The sequence below is a fragment of the Mustela erminea genome, chromosome 11 (assembly GCF_009829155.1).
Source record: "Mustela erminea isolate mMusErm1 chromosome 11, mMusErm1.Pri, whole genome shotgun sequence".
In the NCBI taxonomy this organism is placed as follows: domain Eukaryota; kingdom Metazoa; phylum Chordata; class Mammalia; order Carnivora; family Mustelidae; genus Mustela; species Mustela erminea.
Genome location: NC_045624.1, coordinates 33465192 through 33480922, shown reverse-complemented (window position 1 = coordinate 33480922; position 15731 = coordinate 33465192). Strand labels below are relative to the sequence as shown.

Sequence of the window (15731 nt, the reverse complement as noted above, 5' to 3'; positions counted from 1 at the left end):
TGGGGTGACTGGGTGGCTCAGTAATTTAAGCATCTACCTTTGTTTCAGGTCATAATCCCAGCATCCTGGAATCAAGCTCCTTGGGGTTCCTGCTCTTAGTGAGTCTGCTTCTTGCTTTCCCTCTGCCTCCCCCTCTGCATGTGCTCTTTATCTCTCTCTCTCTCAAATAAATAAACCTAAAAAAAAAAAAGCTCTTTAGCAAGAATGAAAATGATATAGGTGAAACTTGGATCTACATAAAGAAACAAAAATATAAGTGATGGTAAAAATAAAAGCTTTTAGTTTTCTTATTCTTAATTGATCTAACAGAAGACAGTCTATCCAAAATAATAATGGCAACAATGTACTTGATTATGGATGCTTGTTTGTGTGTGTGTGCATGCTTATGTATAAGTGAAATAGTTGATACAAAGAACATAAAGGAGAAAATTGGGATTATTTTGTTATTAGAAGGTACTAGCCCTACCATGAAGTGATGTAGTATTATTTGAAAGTGGTCTTGGATTTGTGGTAAATGTATATTGTAAACTCTAGAAAAAATACTAAAAAGTTTATTTATTTTTTTTTTTTTTTAAATTTTATTTATTTATTTGACAGACAGAGAGATCACAAGTAGGCAGAGAGGCAGACAGAGAGGGGGAAGCAGGCTCCCTGCTGAGCAGAGAGCCCGATGCGGGGCTCGATCCCAGGACCCTGAGATCACGACCTGAGCCGAAGGCAGCGGCCTAACCCACTGAGCCACCCAGGCGCCCCTAAAAAGTTTTTTTTAAAGTATAATGGATATGCTAAGAAAGAAGAGAAAATGAAGTCACACAAGATGTTCAGTGAAAACCATAAAAGACAGAAAAAGAGTGGAAGACAAAGATAGAAACAAAGAACAAGGACAACAAAAAGAAAACAGTTACAAATATGGTAGATATTAATCTAACTATATCCTTTTAAACATCAATAGTCTATATGCACCAATTAAAAGACAGAGATTGTCAGAGTAGATCAAAAAACAAGACCCAACTATATGTTGTTTACAAGAAACTCACTTTAAATATAAATGTTATAATAATAACACACAAATATTTATATATTATATAATATATGGATTAAAAATAAATGGTGAAAAATATAAGATATACCATACTAACACTAATCAATTGAAAGTGGGAATAACTACATTAACTTCAGACATAGTTGACTCGTGAAAAAAAAAAAAGTTATCAGGGATAAAGAAAGGCATTACATAATGATAAAGAGGTCAATTCCCAAAGACGATATAATAATCCTTAATATGTATGCATCTAACCATAGAATATATGAAGTAAAAAGTGATAAAATTTCAAAGAGAAACAGATAAATCCACTATTATAGTTGGAGGCTTCAACACCCATATATCAAAAATGGACAGATCCAGCAAGCATAAAATCACTAAGGACACACCTAAATTCAATGCAATTAATCAACTGACATCTATAGGCTGCTTCATCCAACAGCCAAATGCATATTTTTCTCAAGCTCTTATGGAATGTTCACCAAGATAGATCACATTCTGGGCCATAAAACACATCTTAATAAATTTAAAAGAATAGAAATCATACACTGAGTGCTCTTAAACCATGAATTTAAGCTAGAAATCAATAATAGAAAGATAGCATGAAATCTCAAAATATTTGGAGATTCAACAACATACTCGGATCAGATAACACATGAGTGAAAAAAAAAATTCAAGAAAAATATTTTGATCTAATAAAACCGAGCATACAACTTATTAATTGGTGAGATGCCGTGAAAGCAGTGCTTAGAGGGATATTTGTAGCACTGAATGCATATATTAGAAAAGAAAAAGGATCTAAAACAATACTCTAAGGTTTCACATTAGAAAGTTAGAAAAAGAAGAACAAATTAAATCTAAAGTAAGTAAAAGAAGACAAAAAATAAAAATCAGAGCAGAAATCAATGAAATTGAAAAAAGAAATTAATAGAAAATTAACAAAGCCAAAAGCTAGTTCTTTGAAAATATCAATAAAATCAATAAGCCTCTAGTGAAACTAAGAAAAAAAGAAAAAAGAAACTATCAATATCAGAAATGAAAAAGGGACATTACAACAGATCCCACAGACATTAAAAAGATAATAAAACATATTATGAACAGCTCTATGCCCTTTATACCTAGATTAAGTGGACCAGTTTCTTGAAAGGCACAATTTGCTAAAACTCATACAAGAAGTAGGCAGTCCAAAGAGACTTACATCTATTAAAGTAATTGAATCAATAATTAATAGACTTCCAAAACAGAAATCACTAGGCCCAGATGGACTCACTGGTGAATTCTACCAAATGATACCAATTCTCTACAATGTCTTCCAGAAGACAGAAGCAGAGGGAATATTTCCTAACTATGAGGGCAGCATTACCCAAACAAAGACATTACAAGGACAGAAAACCACATACCAATATTTCTCATGAACATAGATGCAAAAATCCTCAACAAATTGATGTACTAGCAAACTGACTCCAATAATCTATAAAAACAATTATACACCATGACCAACTAGGATTTAACTCAGATATGCAAGAATGATTCAACATTTAAAAACCAATTAATGTAATCCCTTACCTCAACAAGCTGAAGAGGAAAAAAAAATCACATAATCATATCAATAGATATAAAAAAGCATCTAACAAAATCCAGCATCCCTTTATAATAAAAACTCTCAGCAAACTAGAAATAGAGGGGAAGTTCCTCAGAGGAACCAAGAGAGACTGTGGACTCTGAGAAACAAACTGAAGGTTTTAGGGGGGAGGGGGTTGGGGGGATGCGTGAACCTGGTGGTGGGTATTAAGAAGGGTATGTATTGCATGGAGCACTGTGTACGGTACGTAAACCATGAATCTTAGAACACTGTACAGTGGGAACACTTGGAACACTTAAAAATAAAACAAAATTTTTAAAAAAGAATATCTACAAAAATCCAACATCTAACTAACATTATACTTAATTGTGAGAAATGAAGCTTTCTCACTAAGATCAAGAACAAAGCAAATATACTGACTCTCACCAATGCTTTCCAGGTTCTTCCTGGAAGTTCTAGCTAATGCAATAAAATGAACAACAAAAAAAGGTAATAAAAACATATATATTGGAAAGAAATAAAACTCTGTTCATAGATGGTATGTCCTCTATGTAGAAAATCTGAAAGAAAGAGCATGTTTAGTTTTGTAAAAAACAAAACAACAACAACAAAAAAACATACCAAACTCTCTCCCCTAGAAGCTGTCCCATTTTGCATTGCCACCAGCAGAAATTAAGAGTTTCTTCACATCCTTGCCGGCATTTGGTATTTTATTAGCACTTCAGATTTTGGCCATTATGATAGGTGTGTAGTAGTATTTCATTTTGGTTTTAATTTGAAATTCCCTATTGACATATGGTATTGAACATCTTTCCAGACACTTAATTGACATATGTATATCTTCTTTAGTGAGGTTTCTGCTCAGATCTTTTGCCCAACTTTGAATTGAGTCATTTTAAAATTGTTTTATGAGTTTGAATTTTTAAAACTATATTTGTTAGTAGAAGCAAAAATTATAATGCCATTTCATGTGAGCTAAAAGTATCTAGAAAATAAAATAAAGACAATTATATTTAAAAAGTTGGCAGGATAAAAGTACCAAAATGGAATTCTACTTTACAGTTGTAAAGTTCCTGCTTTGAGTAAAGTACCCTCAAAGCAGTAAAATGTCAATTCTAGTAGAGAGTGACATATGTAGATTGTGACAATAAATATATGTATACAGTAATACCTAGAGTCATTGCTAAAAATGATATATTGATGTATACTCAAAAACATTGTAAACAAGTCAAATGAAACTCTAAAAAAAAAAAACTTTCAGTAACCCAAAGGAAGGAAAGGAAAACAGGTGAATGAGAAACAGAGAACAAATAGGAAACAAATAAAATGCAAGACTTATCCACTAACATATCAATAGTTGCATTAATTTTAACTGTTTCAGCTATATCAATTAAAAGAAAAACAGGATGGGGGCAACTGGGTGGCTCAATGGGTTAAAGCCTCTGCCTTCAGCTCAGGTCATGATCCCCGGGTCCTGGGATCGAGCTCCTAGTTGGGTTCTCTGCTCAGCAGGGAACTTGCTTCCCCCTCCACCCCCGCCTGCCTCTCTGCCTACTTGTGATTTCTGTCTGTCAAATAAACAAATAAAATCTTAAAAAAAGTAAAAGGATGGATAAAAAACATGATCAAATTATATAAGAAACTTGTTTCCAAAAAATGATATAAATAGATTGAAAGGATTACAAAAGACATACCATGCAAACCTTTAAAAAAAGAGTAAACTCTTTCAGTATCATATAAAATAAACTTCTAAGAAGAAACTTATCAGCAACAAAGAGTATTACATAATAATAAAAGGGTCAGTCTACCAAGAAGACATAGTGATCCTACATGGGTATACACTAAGCAACAGAACATCAAAATACATGAAACAAGAACTAATAGAACTGAAAGAAAAATAGACAAACCCACAGTTTTTACTGGGGATTTCAACACTCTATAACCATTACATTAAATTTGTAACTTAAACTTTACAAAAAAGAAATCTTCAGACCCAGGTGGCTTCGATGGTGGAATCTGCCAAACATTAAGTAAGAACTGATACTAACCTTACATAATCTTTTCTAGAAAATAGGAGAGGAACTAACATTTTCCAACTCATTGTATGAGGTCAGTGTTATCCTAATATCACAGTCACACAAAAACAATACAGAAAAAGGAAAAAAAGAAAACTATAGGCCAATATCCTTCATGGGATTAAATGTAAAAATCCTCAACAACACATTAGCAAATTGAATAAACAGATTATATACAGCAATGTATAAATGGAGTTCTTAAAACATGACAGCAAAAACACAATCCATAAAAGAAATAATTAATGAATTGGATATTATCTAAATTAAAAAGGTTTGCTCTTATGAAAATGAAAGATCTTATTAAAAAGATAAAAAGATAAACTATAGGCTGGGAGAAAATATTTGCAAAGTACATATTTGACAAAGAACTTGTATCTAAAATATATAGAATGAAGAATTAATTTTACCAATCTTTATATTATTTACACAATTCTCTTACAGATTTACAGAATTTAGCACAATATTCCAGTAATGGTGGTACCGTAAATTCCTGCCAGCAATACAGTAACAAGATGTGGTAGATTATTACAGTTAAACCACCCACAAAAATCAAACCTTTCTGTATCTACTCTATTTTATAGTCTTCTCCCACACTGACTCTGGGCTTCACATGAGTCTGGCCCAGTGAGACAGTATGCAAACAGAAATAACTTCCACATTAAGGCTGGTCCCTTTCTTCTTGTTTTTAGAACTCTGCAACATAGAAAGAAGGCAACTTATCCTACTAGAGAAAATGGTCCAGGAGACCACCAATACCAAAACCAGACCTCTGAGTGAGGCTGTCTTAGACCATCAAGCCATAGACAGTATGCCAATGGGACAGCAAAAAAAAAAAAAAAAAAGAGAGAGAGAGAATCACTAAAATGAACCCAGCCCATATTGCTAGCATAGAGAATTATTAAGAGGTAAAAGTTATTTTAAGTCACTAATTCTCATGTTAGTAGGTATTACAAAATACAACTCATACCAAATGTTTAAATCTTACTCAAACATAAACTTAAGTAAATGGGTTAATTCAATCATATAATTAAGTAATTTAATTTTAATTCTAATGTTAAAAACCTTTCACAATTATACCATTCTAACTTTTTTCAGTCTGAGGTTGTTTGTGGTGTTCTGAGGATCACTAAAGAGGGTAACACCACCAATGTAGATGTTTTGGGGGAACTGAGTTAGGTTGAATTTATTCAGAACCTACCTTGTATATTACATTTTTAATTTTCCTATAATGATTTTGCCTCTAAATTCTGCTTGTCTTTTTAATATGAAATGGCTAAAAATCAAGAAATTCAGAGTTTACTGAGAATGAATTAATATGTCTTACCAAATGCACTTTTATTCAAAAATTCAAATCTTGAACCATTATGGACTATGAACCATTTTTCTTATCATCTGTTTGAAATAGTTTAAAGAAGAAGGAAATAATTGGCAAACATGGGGATCAGCACTCTTAAAAGATTAAAATGCTCATCTGTCATTGTAATTTTGCCAAATAATGAGTTATTAAGAGTAATTTGTAGGATTTACTATTCAAGTTATTTATTTAGGTCTAACAATCTGGTAAGCACATTAATATGAAAAACATCCTTTTTTTCACCATCTCAGCTACAATAAACTTAAAATATGCCAATCTTCATGCTTTAGGGCATAATTTGGTTACCAGCTGGGGTCAGGAAGAAATTTTCCCCATAGTGTAGTATTGCCAATTACCATAGGTGTAGCGAGAACAAGAGAGAGAGTCAGGGGGTTACAGGGCCCTCTAAAGCATCTGGTATTGGATGCTCTCTGAGTGAGAATTCAGGAAAAGATGAAACATTCAATTGTTCCTGTATGTCAATTTTGATATTCCTATGAGCTGCCAATATGACACTGCTGCCACAAGGGAGGGATTTCCTACAGAACAGATGTCACTTACAGTATTATGTGGGCTATCTATCTCAACAAATAATTGCTTGGCACTTCTGCCCTATGGCAAGGGTCTGAAAATATGTTAGGGTGGGAACACACCATACAAGCAGATGGGCATAGATAAAAGAAAGAGCAAGAGCATACTGAGTCTGAAATGCCTGTGTAAAAGCCAGATGGGGTACGGAAGCAGATGTCTTTCCTTATCTTCAGTGACTACAGCCCAAGATCAGAATTTTCCAGTTATTAGTTATTTGGAGGTCCTATTCTAAAATTTCTTTAGATGAGTATGTGTTACATAAGGCTCTAATTCATTTAAAAAAATTAACTTTTTTTGATGTAAACTGCAATTTCCATTTGAAATTAATTCATTTTGCTTAAGGCCAGAAATGGATGTGAGACTCTCAACACCAATGCTCCCTACTTCCATCTCTTCCCGCCCTCCCCACCCCCCCAAAAAAAGAAAAAGAAGAAAGAAGAAAACTAGGCTGGGATAAGAGGATGGACACAAAGACTGACAGTGAATGACAAAGTCCTATTGAGTCGGGACTTGCCTGAGAGACAGCAAGAGAGGGAAAAAAGTACTTTTAAAATATCAGTAAGAGAATCAAAGAAAGTAAGATCTTTTTTCTGATGAAAGGGGAAAAGTTAATAACAGTGAAAGGAAGCAATTGCAATCTGCTCCAACTGTAATGGAAGAAAAGAAGATGAAGGTAGAATTAGGAAGCAACCATTTTAAATAAGTTTAACATATATGTACCTTTCACACTTTACACAATTCAAGGATTGAAGTCTTTAAAATATTGAAACTATTTGCCTTAATGGCAGACCTCACTGACTACATAAATAACTGGCTGAAGAAAGAGAAGGAATGTTTTTGTTCATAAGAACTAGTAAAGGAATTTTTGCTTTTAAAACAATACTGATTGCAGAAAAAAGCTTGGGGGTAGGCATGGGAGATAATAATGAATATACTGTAAATTATTAAAAAGCATTAGATGATCCCCCAGAATTAGAAAATATTTGAGGGTGTTATTGATACATTTCTATGGCTATCTTTGGACATAACTAATAAGTGTTTTGAAAATTTTCTAGACCAAAATAATTTGGCCATTTAGCTATGTCTGAAAATGGTAATTGAACAGAACATTTGTTCATGTGTTGGAGTAGGTCCAAAGATGATTCTTAAGGAAAATTCCAAGCTTTGCTGCTAGTAACCCTTTTTGTGTATTTTAATCTTAAGGAATGTATTTTTTTTATCATAAAATGTTCATCCTACCACATCCTTCTGTTTTCAAATTTTAATATTCCATTCTCAAATGTTAATATGGAAAAGCAAGATATAAGGTACTTATGGGATAATATAATCTCAAATTTGCTTCTAGCTATAGTCCATCTGAGAAAAGTATAATATAGGGGAAATTGCCTAAAGCTCAATCATTCACTCTTAAGAGTATGCGAAGAAAGGTAAGAGGAGTAAGGATACATCTCTCCTCGAAGCAACTTAAGGAAGTTGAACTTTATCTGAAAGAGAAGGGGAAGCCACTGAAGAGCTTTTGTTGGTGAGTTTGCTTATTTGGGAAAAGGGTACTACAGTCATATTTCCTTGGTGAAATGTCCTCAAAGATACCTGGTGCAAAAGTTTGGATGGGAACCAGACAGAAAGCAAGGACATCAATAGGGAGCACTGTAGTTAAATACATGAAAAATGGTAATAACCTTGACTAGCAGCAGTAGAAGAAAGTGGGTAGATTTGAGAACTATTTATGAGGCAAATTCAACAGTATGAAAGATACTCAAAAAGAATTTACGATAACAGAGGATGAAAGGATGAGCCTAGTTTTAAGACTTGAGCAAATGCATGGATAAATATTCCAGTTATGAAGTACAAAACACGGAATGATGAGCAGGGTTTTCGTTTTGTTTTATTTGAGAAGGCACTGGGAAACACTAGATTACTAATCTAGCATGGGATATATTGAATTTGAAAAAGCCTCTAGGAAGAAGCAGCTGGATATTTGGATGTCAGCTCAGAGGACATCACCGCTAATCTTTGTAGGTTAGAGCATTTACATTTGTTGAAAACATGGTAATATATTAATTTGCCTGTGGATAATGTAAGAAGCCATCCCCCCTCAAAAAAAATGTATCCCCAAAGCACAGTTTTAAGGAGAATCCTTTATTAAACAAATACTTCGTAAGCACTGACTCTGTTCTAGTCCCCAGAACTGCATCTACAAGATAGACAAGACCCACTCTCCCATGCAGCTTACATTTTCAATGGTTGAGCCAAACAACCAGTAAACAAATAAACAATACCAAAAGCCCCCAACACGATAAGATTAGTTATTTTCAGAAACTTTGAAAAGCCGTGTAGAAAATGAAACAGTATATGGTAAGAACAAGAGCCTGGAATGTGGTAGAAAACTTTAAGAGCAAGTGACAAGATAGAGCAAGTGTAGGAGGGAGGCAGGAGGGAAAGTCTGGAGCCCCAGGGGTAAATGGTCTCTGATGGACAAAGGGAAAGTCCTGTAACTAGGAACCAATAAGAAAATGGAAAGGTAGTTTTCTCTCTGCTAGCAAGTGAAAAGAGGATCTGCCAAAACTGCTGCTCACACAGTGTGTAATCAGACTGGAGAAGTCTCAGAAAAGTTTAGACAAGCAATCCCTTGGACCTAAACAGGAGAAGTTGAAAGGAAGGCCAGAGAGACTGGGAACAGTTGAATCTAGGGAGCTAAAACAATTCACAAAACATCCAGACACCACCTTAAATCTTGAACTGAATCTCTTTGCTTATATAGTTTAGATTAATATTAAAAATGTAATTTGGAGTTAACATATATACCATTTCTGCTTTTCTCAGCTTTTTGTGTTTGAGATTTTATCCACAGGGTCAGATAGCTCATATAAATATCATTATTCATCTACTGGAAGCTAATAGAAATAATTAGCATGTATATAACTGGACTTCATATTTAACAAGTAATTGAAAATGAAGAAAGGAGCATTGTTATTAAAAATTCATAAAACAAATTTGTATGTTGAGTACATGTTATTTTACACTTTAATAAATTCTTTTGGGGTCAATCCCTATGATGCAGTTTCAAGGTAACCATGAGAAATTAGAAGAGGTGACTGTTAGCCAAAATAATTTATTAAAAGCCTCAAAAAAAGAGACATAAAAGGAAGAACTGAAAATGGACAACGGTCTTCACGTTTATGGAGGACGATTATAAAGTTAAAGGTAACCAATTTTCTATGTTTCAAGGTAAGTAAAAGGAAATTATGCTAAAATTATAGGCCAATCGTGGTGAAGAAAAACATTAATATTATAACATCTTTGGATGCCACAAAATATTACCCAAAAGGTTGTATAATTCTCTCTGCTTCATTACCTAAAATCAAGACGGCTCCTGAAAAGCAGGTATTGATCAATATGAATCACAGTGCCAGACTGTCTTATACTTGAAGACTGTAGGAAACAGATGACTCCCACTCTTGTACCCCTTGGCTTCAGTGAGCCATTTTCCTCCATTAGTAAACTCTTGGGCTATAAAGCTATTTCACAGGGTATTAGATACTAAGGGTCTCAGATGTATAATAATGAATAATGTATTATTCAGAGAACACAATGGGGATTAGGTGAGTTCTTTAGGCTTCTTGATTATGAAGATGATCATAACTTGGATGAACTTAGCTTGAGCTGCTGCTAGCATTTCAGGTCACCCATCACTTGGTATCAGAGAGTAGCAGCTACATTTGCTCAGGTCTGAACATGCATTCCTTATTATTTAGAACAAATGGAATTTGGAGGGGAAAAATCTTTATTCCAATTTTTAAAAACTTTTATAGATAACGCATAGCTGTCAATGTTTTTTAGCTCTATAGTCTCTGTAATTTCCCTTTATCAACACTAGAGGCAGAGGGACTTTTAAAGTATGTAAGTGGTAATACACAGGACACTTGACATAATTTACTTTTTAAGTCTGAGTTGAAATAGATAACTTCAAAAGGTTTTTCAACATAAATGGAAACGAGATTTATCTGGAGGAGATAACCAAATTCTACAGGTTATTTGACAAATTTAGAACAACCAATGTACAACGGAAAACTGGAAGCATGGAATGTTTAGCAATTGATTCTGTGATTGGGTATTTTTTTAATTGCCTCTCTTATTCTATAAGTTTTGCCCCCAGATTAGGATTAATATTCTTGACATACACCTCTTATATATTTTCCTTTCCATATACCAACTCCCTACCCTTTTGTTCATGGCCCCAGAGAAAAAGGTGGATGTCAACACTAGAAAAAGGAAATATAGGAGGTTTTAATAGGCCAAGAAGAATTAATATGTTTCCTCCAGGTGTGAATAATAATTGTATAAAGAAGACAAAGAGAAACAACAAGACAGACATGAGGGTTCAAATTCCCTGTTCTGGAGCAAAGTCACTACTGTGTATGCACTAGAGAGTTTAGAAAAGGACAGAAACCCCAATGGGGAGAATAAACATGAACAAGAGGAGCCTTAAGTCTGTGTTCCGTTTAGAACTCTGATAGTGTTGAGTGACCTTGGCATATCAGAAATGGTGATCTGACAAGTATTCCTTCAGGCCCCCAGTGCTTAAGGGGTAGCATAAGGAAGTCCAGCCTCGGCTCTATGATTGAGGTTCAGAGTCTACCAGCATTGAGCACTGATGCTGCCTCAGCCAAGAGGAGAGGCATGAATCCCATTAGCCATAGATCTAGCAGTGAAAGCCAACAGGAAGTCTAGTCAGAGGACACATAAACACATAAGCTTTACCTCATACCCATGAAAGACAACATTTGCTAAAAAAGACACAGATTTAACCTGAAAGCAAACATTTTAAACTGAAAGATTGAAATACACTTAACTAGAAAGTTAAATTTTTATCCCATTATCTTCTCTCCAATTAGCCATCTCCTCTTCCCCATCTCTTAGGCCCTACCCATCCCCAAGTAAGATATGAGTATTGGAAGGGCAGTGGGAAATTTAAGAAAGGTTTGAAATTATTATAGAAAAGAAAGGAACTACATTCTTCTCATAATTTTTATCCCCTTTACATGTTACCAACAAAATGAAATTAAATACTTCCAGAGGATAGAGCTTCCCACATAGAGTCTGTCCATTAACATTCTACACAGGGATGGCACATGACTATGCTCAGAAAGAAATGTTCCATTTTAAAGAAGATGCCTATCTTACATACTCTAAAACAGCCACATTTCATACTTCAAAATAAAAAATGTTTATTGAAACTTATATTAAAATGTGTTAAGAAATCTCATAATATATAGGGGCACCTGGGTGACACAATCAGTTAAGCTTCTGACTTGGTTTCAGCTCCGGTCATGATCTCGTGGTTATGAAATCGAGCCAGAAGTGGGGCTCTGCTCCAAGTGTGGAGTCTGCTTAAGACTTCCTCTTCCTCTATCCTTCCTCCCCATAAAGAAATGTTTGTAACAAATTTGACATACTTTAGCTTAGTGGGTAAAATTAGAGAGAAATTTTCCATCTTGCAGTTATAATTTAATAGATCTCATCAGTTAGGGGTGTTACTGGTAGAAAATTAACAAATGCAATGAGAACAGGTATCATAACGGCCTATGTAAAGAGCCACAAATTGGGACTATTGCCTAATTGTTTCCTGGAAGGCATATCTATAGAATATCAACCACCTAATTCAAATAACACACTATCCCTTCCATCTGTCCCTACAGTCACAGACATGAACGCCTGACCAATAAAAAACGAGCTTAGCACTCACCATCACCTTAATGACCAGACCAAGGAATGGAACTGTGATCCCGGGCAAGTCTTAATGTGAAATTTTTTACACTGGAGCTAGGTAACATAAGCCCCCATTTTCCTAAGTTGCAAATTGTGAGAATGTAAGTCTGGAGGGAATGAAGCCTACGTGGTTTGCTGCTAGGAGGAGTTGGTCTGAGAAACACAGTATGCAGAGAAAAGCAAAGATGAGAAACAAACACATTCTTAACATATTTGAAGTCCTGGTACAGTCAGCCCTGGTATCAGCTATCCTTCCTAGGAATAGAAACCAACCAATTCTCTTGGTGGCTCAATCTGCTTCCACATGGATATTCTGACTGGAAACCATCTGAGTTCTCACTAATAAACCTAGTAAGAAAGTGATATACTCCAACAAGGTAGAAAAATAATAAATGTCAATATTGCCATTTTGCTAATGGTGTAGTTTTGAACTAATTTCTTAAAATCTCTGAGCCTTCGCTCAGCATCTGCAAACTGGGGCTTACAACTCTTCTACTGAATTACTAAGAAATTAGGAATGATGTACATGAAGTACTTAACAGGGTGGCTCTCCCATAGCACTTGCTTAAAAAGTGCTAAAATTTTATTGTTTTGATAATGAGGTTTTGAGGAGGGGGTGGGAGGAGAACCCTAAGAAGACAAAAATTATAGCACTCAATCTTACGTGGTTTTTCCATGAAAAGCAAGCCTACTTAGGGAGACAGAGGGGAGGGACAGGGGTTGGGCAAAATGAGTAAAGATAAGTAGAAAATATAGGCTTCCAGTTATGGAATGAATAAGTCACAGGAATAAAAGGTACAGCAGAGGGAATATAATCAGTGGTGTTTTAATGGCTTTGCACGGGGACAGGTGGCATCTACACTTGTGGGGAGCACAGAGTAACATACAGACATGGTGAATCACTATGCTGTAAACCAATGTAACACTGTGTGGCAACTGTATTTCAATTTTAAAAATTAAAGATTAAAAATTAAAAAAAAAATTCCTGCCTAAACAGAGTGTAGTAAATACAAGTTAGAAAGACTTTAAAAAATGTAATGAAGTCAGAAATAAGTATAAACAAAAGATATCTATGACCTTAAGGAGCAATGATTTTTGAAAGCTTAATTTACAATAAATAAGCATTTGCAGTTGAAAGTCTATAAGAGGTTAATGGAATGGTCTTATTTTTAAGAATAGTCTTAATAGGAAAGCTAAAGCAAATATGATTGATATAGCTATTCCCTGAAAATGGATGTAGCAATACTTTTAGGTCCAATTCGAATGCCTCACAATAATAAAGCCTTCCATGGCATCACCGAACCCATGTACAATTACTATGTACCACACGTAGGGTACAGTCTTTCTTTTAATGTATTTATTTGCTTACCCTTCTACATTACAAAATCTTCATAGTAAGGTATCTCTTTTTCATATTTGTATCTTATAATTATAGATCAAGAAACTGGTCAAAGACTCAAAATAGAGTGTTTAAATGAAACTGAATTCTAGATGCACACTAGGAGTCAGGAAAAAAAAATGGATTCTAAACTTGCATCTACTATCTACTAGGTGTGTTCCCTTGAATAGGTTGCTAGCTTTAGGATCATACACTCATTGTGTCTGTCTTCAAAGTTGTGTTCTCTAACCCGCTCCCCTGCAAAAATCACATTTAAAATACATTTGCTACCTTTACACACTAAAACGAACCCTCTACAAAAGGTAATCTTCAACCAAACTCCATAACCAATCTTGGAATAATTATCTCTCAAATTGAACAATTCAACAAGGTGATGCTTTAAAGGGCCCAATATCATAGAATCAGCAAAGTAGATTCAGAATTCTAACTCAAAGATGTCATGCTTTCTATATACCACACCACTTACTTGTGTTTTAGAAGTCTTGGAATGCTTTTAAAAGGCTTTTCACTCTTAATAATGTTTCTGTTCATAAGGCGCACCTCACTGGTTTGGATAGTCAAATGAGATGATATGAAACTTCCTTGTAAAGAATAAAAGCCTCCGAAATACCAACTGGTGTTATTATCACGATGCTGATGTTGATAAAGATGATATGGAAGAGAAAATTATGTACTTTGGATGTTTTGTCACTCTGATACTTACATTCTTTTAAATGAGCTACTTACTGGGAGCTGGGAGAAGGCTCTGGATTTTTATTACTTGCTCTTCAACTTTTGAGTAAAATTAAAATGTAATCTTCAGAGGTGTAAAATGTAAAATTTCAGAGGTGATTACCTACTGTATTTACTTAGAAATTATGGCTCTCTCTATATGTGTGTATATATATACATATATACACAGATAGATATATACCTTAGAAAAGGATGATAATTGACTTGAAGAAATTTCTGGTCTTACTGGGAAAAGTCTCTGAAACATTGGTTTGTATGAAAATTGCATGTGGAACTGTGTATGCTGGGCCCTGGCTTCCTGGCTGAGATGAAGTCTCCTCTCCTTTTCTCCTAATTGTTCTTCCTTTTGAAACTGGAGTCCGGTTAGAGCTTGTAACATATTTGTCTTCTTTTCTTCTCACTAATAATGGATTTGAAAAAAGGGAGCTCTGCAAAAAACATGCAAAAAATTATTCTCTTTTATTATCTAAGATTATATATTGTGAAATAAATCTAGTAAATGATAGGGGAAGCATCTAAAATAGAAAAACAAACTCATTCTTTAATGGTTATGGTTCACCCATAAAGATACAATTCTTAATGCTCAAGTTTAAAAAAAAAAAAAAAGATGAGAAGAAACAGTTGGCATTCAGCTAACAATTGTGTTTGGAGATTTGTGCCTGACTTTGTTATTCTGAGCAAAGCCAGGTACCAGCCTCTTGGGATTATGTACAAAGGCAAGAAAAAAAGTGGACATGTACAAACCTCAAAGGTGACTGCTGGGTTAATAAAACAGTCTGTTTTCTGTTCACCCACTCTTGCTCTCAGTGTGCAAGTATATTAAAATATGTCAAAAGGAAAACCATTCGCTGTGCAAAAATAATTCAGCTACAAGTCACAATTTCCAGCTGATGGAGTGCCTTAGTGCATTTAAGTGCACTAGCAAGTGATCCATACATCTCCCTAGATGAAAGTTGTATCCTCATTAAAAGAGAAACAAACACAAAATAGGAACAACTGTCACAGAGAAAAACAGACCACAATGGATACCGCATTTCCCCCACTCCGTTTCTGACTTGAGCTATTGCAGACTGAAGAGCAGTGCTGTCCTAGAAGTAACCTCTTAAAAAGCCATGAAAGTAAAACGAGGAAGCTGCTAGAGGAACTGAATGTGTAGCTAATGGCCGTCCATATTACTGTTCAATGTA

The 15731-nt window shown here is 34.7% G+C and overlaps 1 protein-coding gene across 3 annotated transcripts in view; it reads right to left on the bottom strand.

Annotated features, from left to right (window-relative positions):
• TFEC (transcription factor EC) overlaps positions 1 to 15731 on the bottom strand; it is a 175205-nt gene that overhangs the window by 105464 nt on the left and 54010 nt on the right. For 2 of the 3 annotated variants that reach the window (XM_032304336.1, XM_032304337.1), the window contains one exon: positions 14726 to 14972. In XM_032304336.1, the coding sequence (XP_032160227.1) occupies positions 14726 to 14923 (198 nt within the window). In that variant the 5' untranslated portion in view covers positions 14924 to 14972. Of the gene's footprint in view, positions 1 to 14278; positions 14400 to 14725; positions 14973 to 15731 lie in introns of those variants that run through there. The other variant, XM_032304340.1, reaches the window with a different exon arrangement.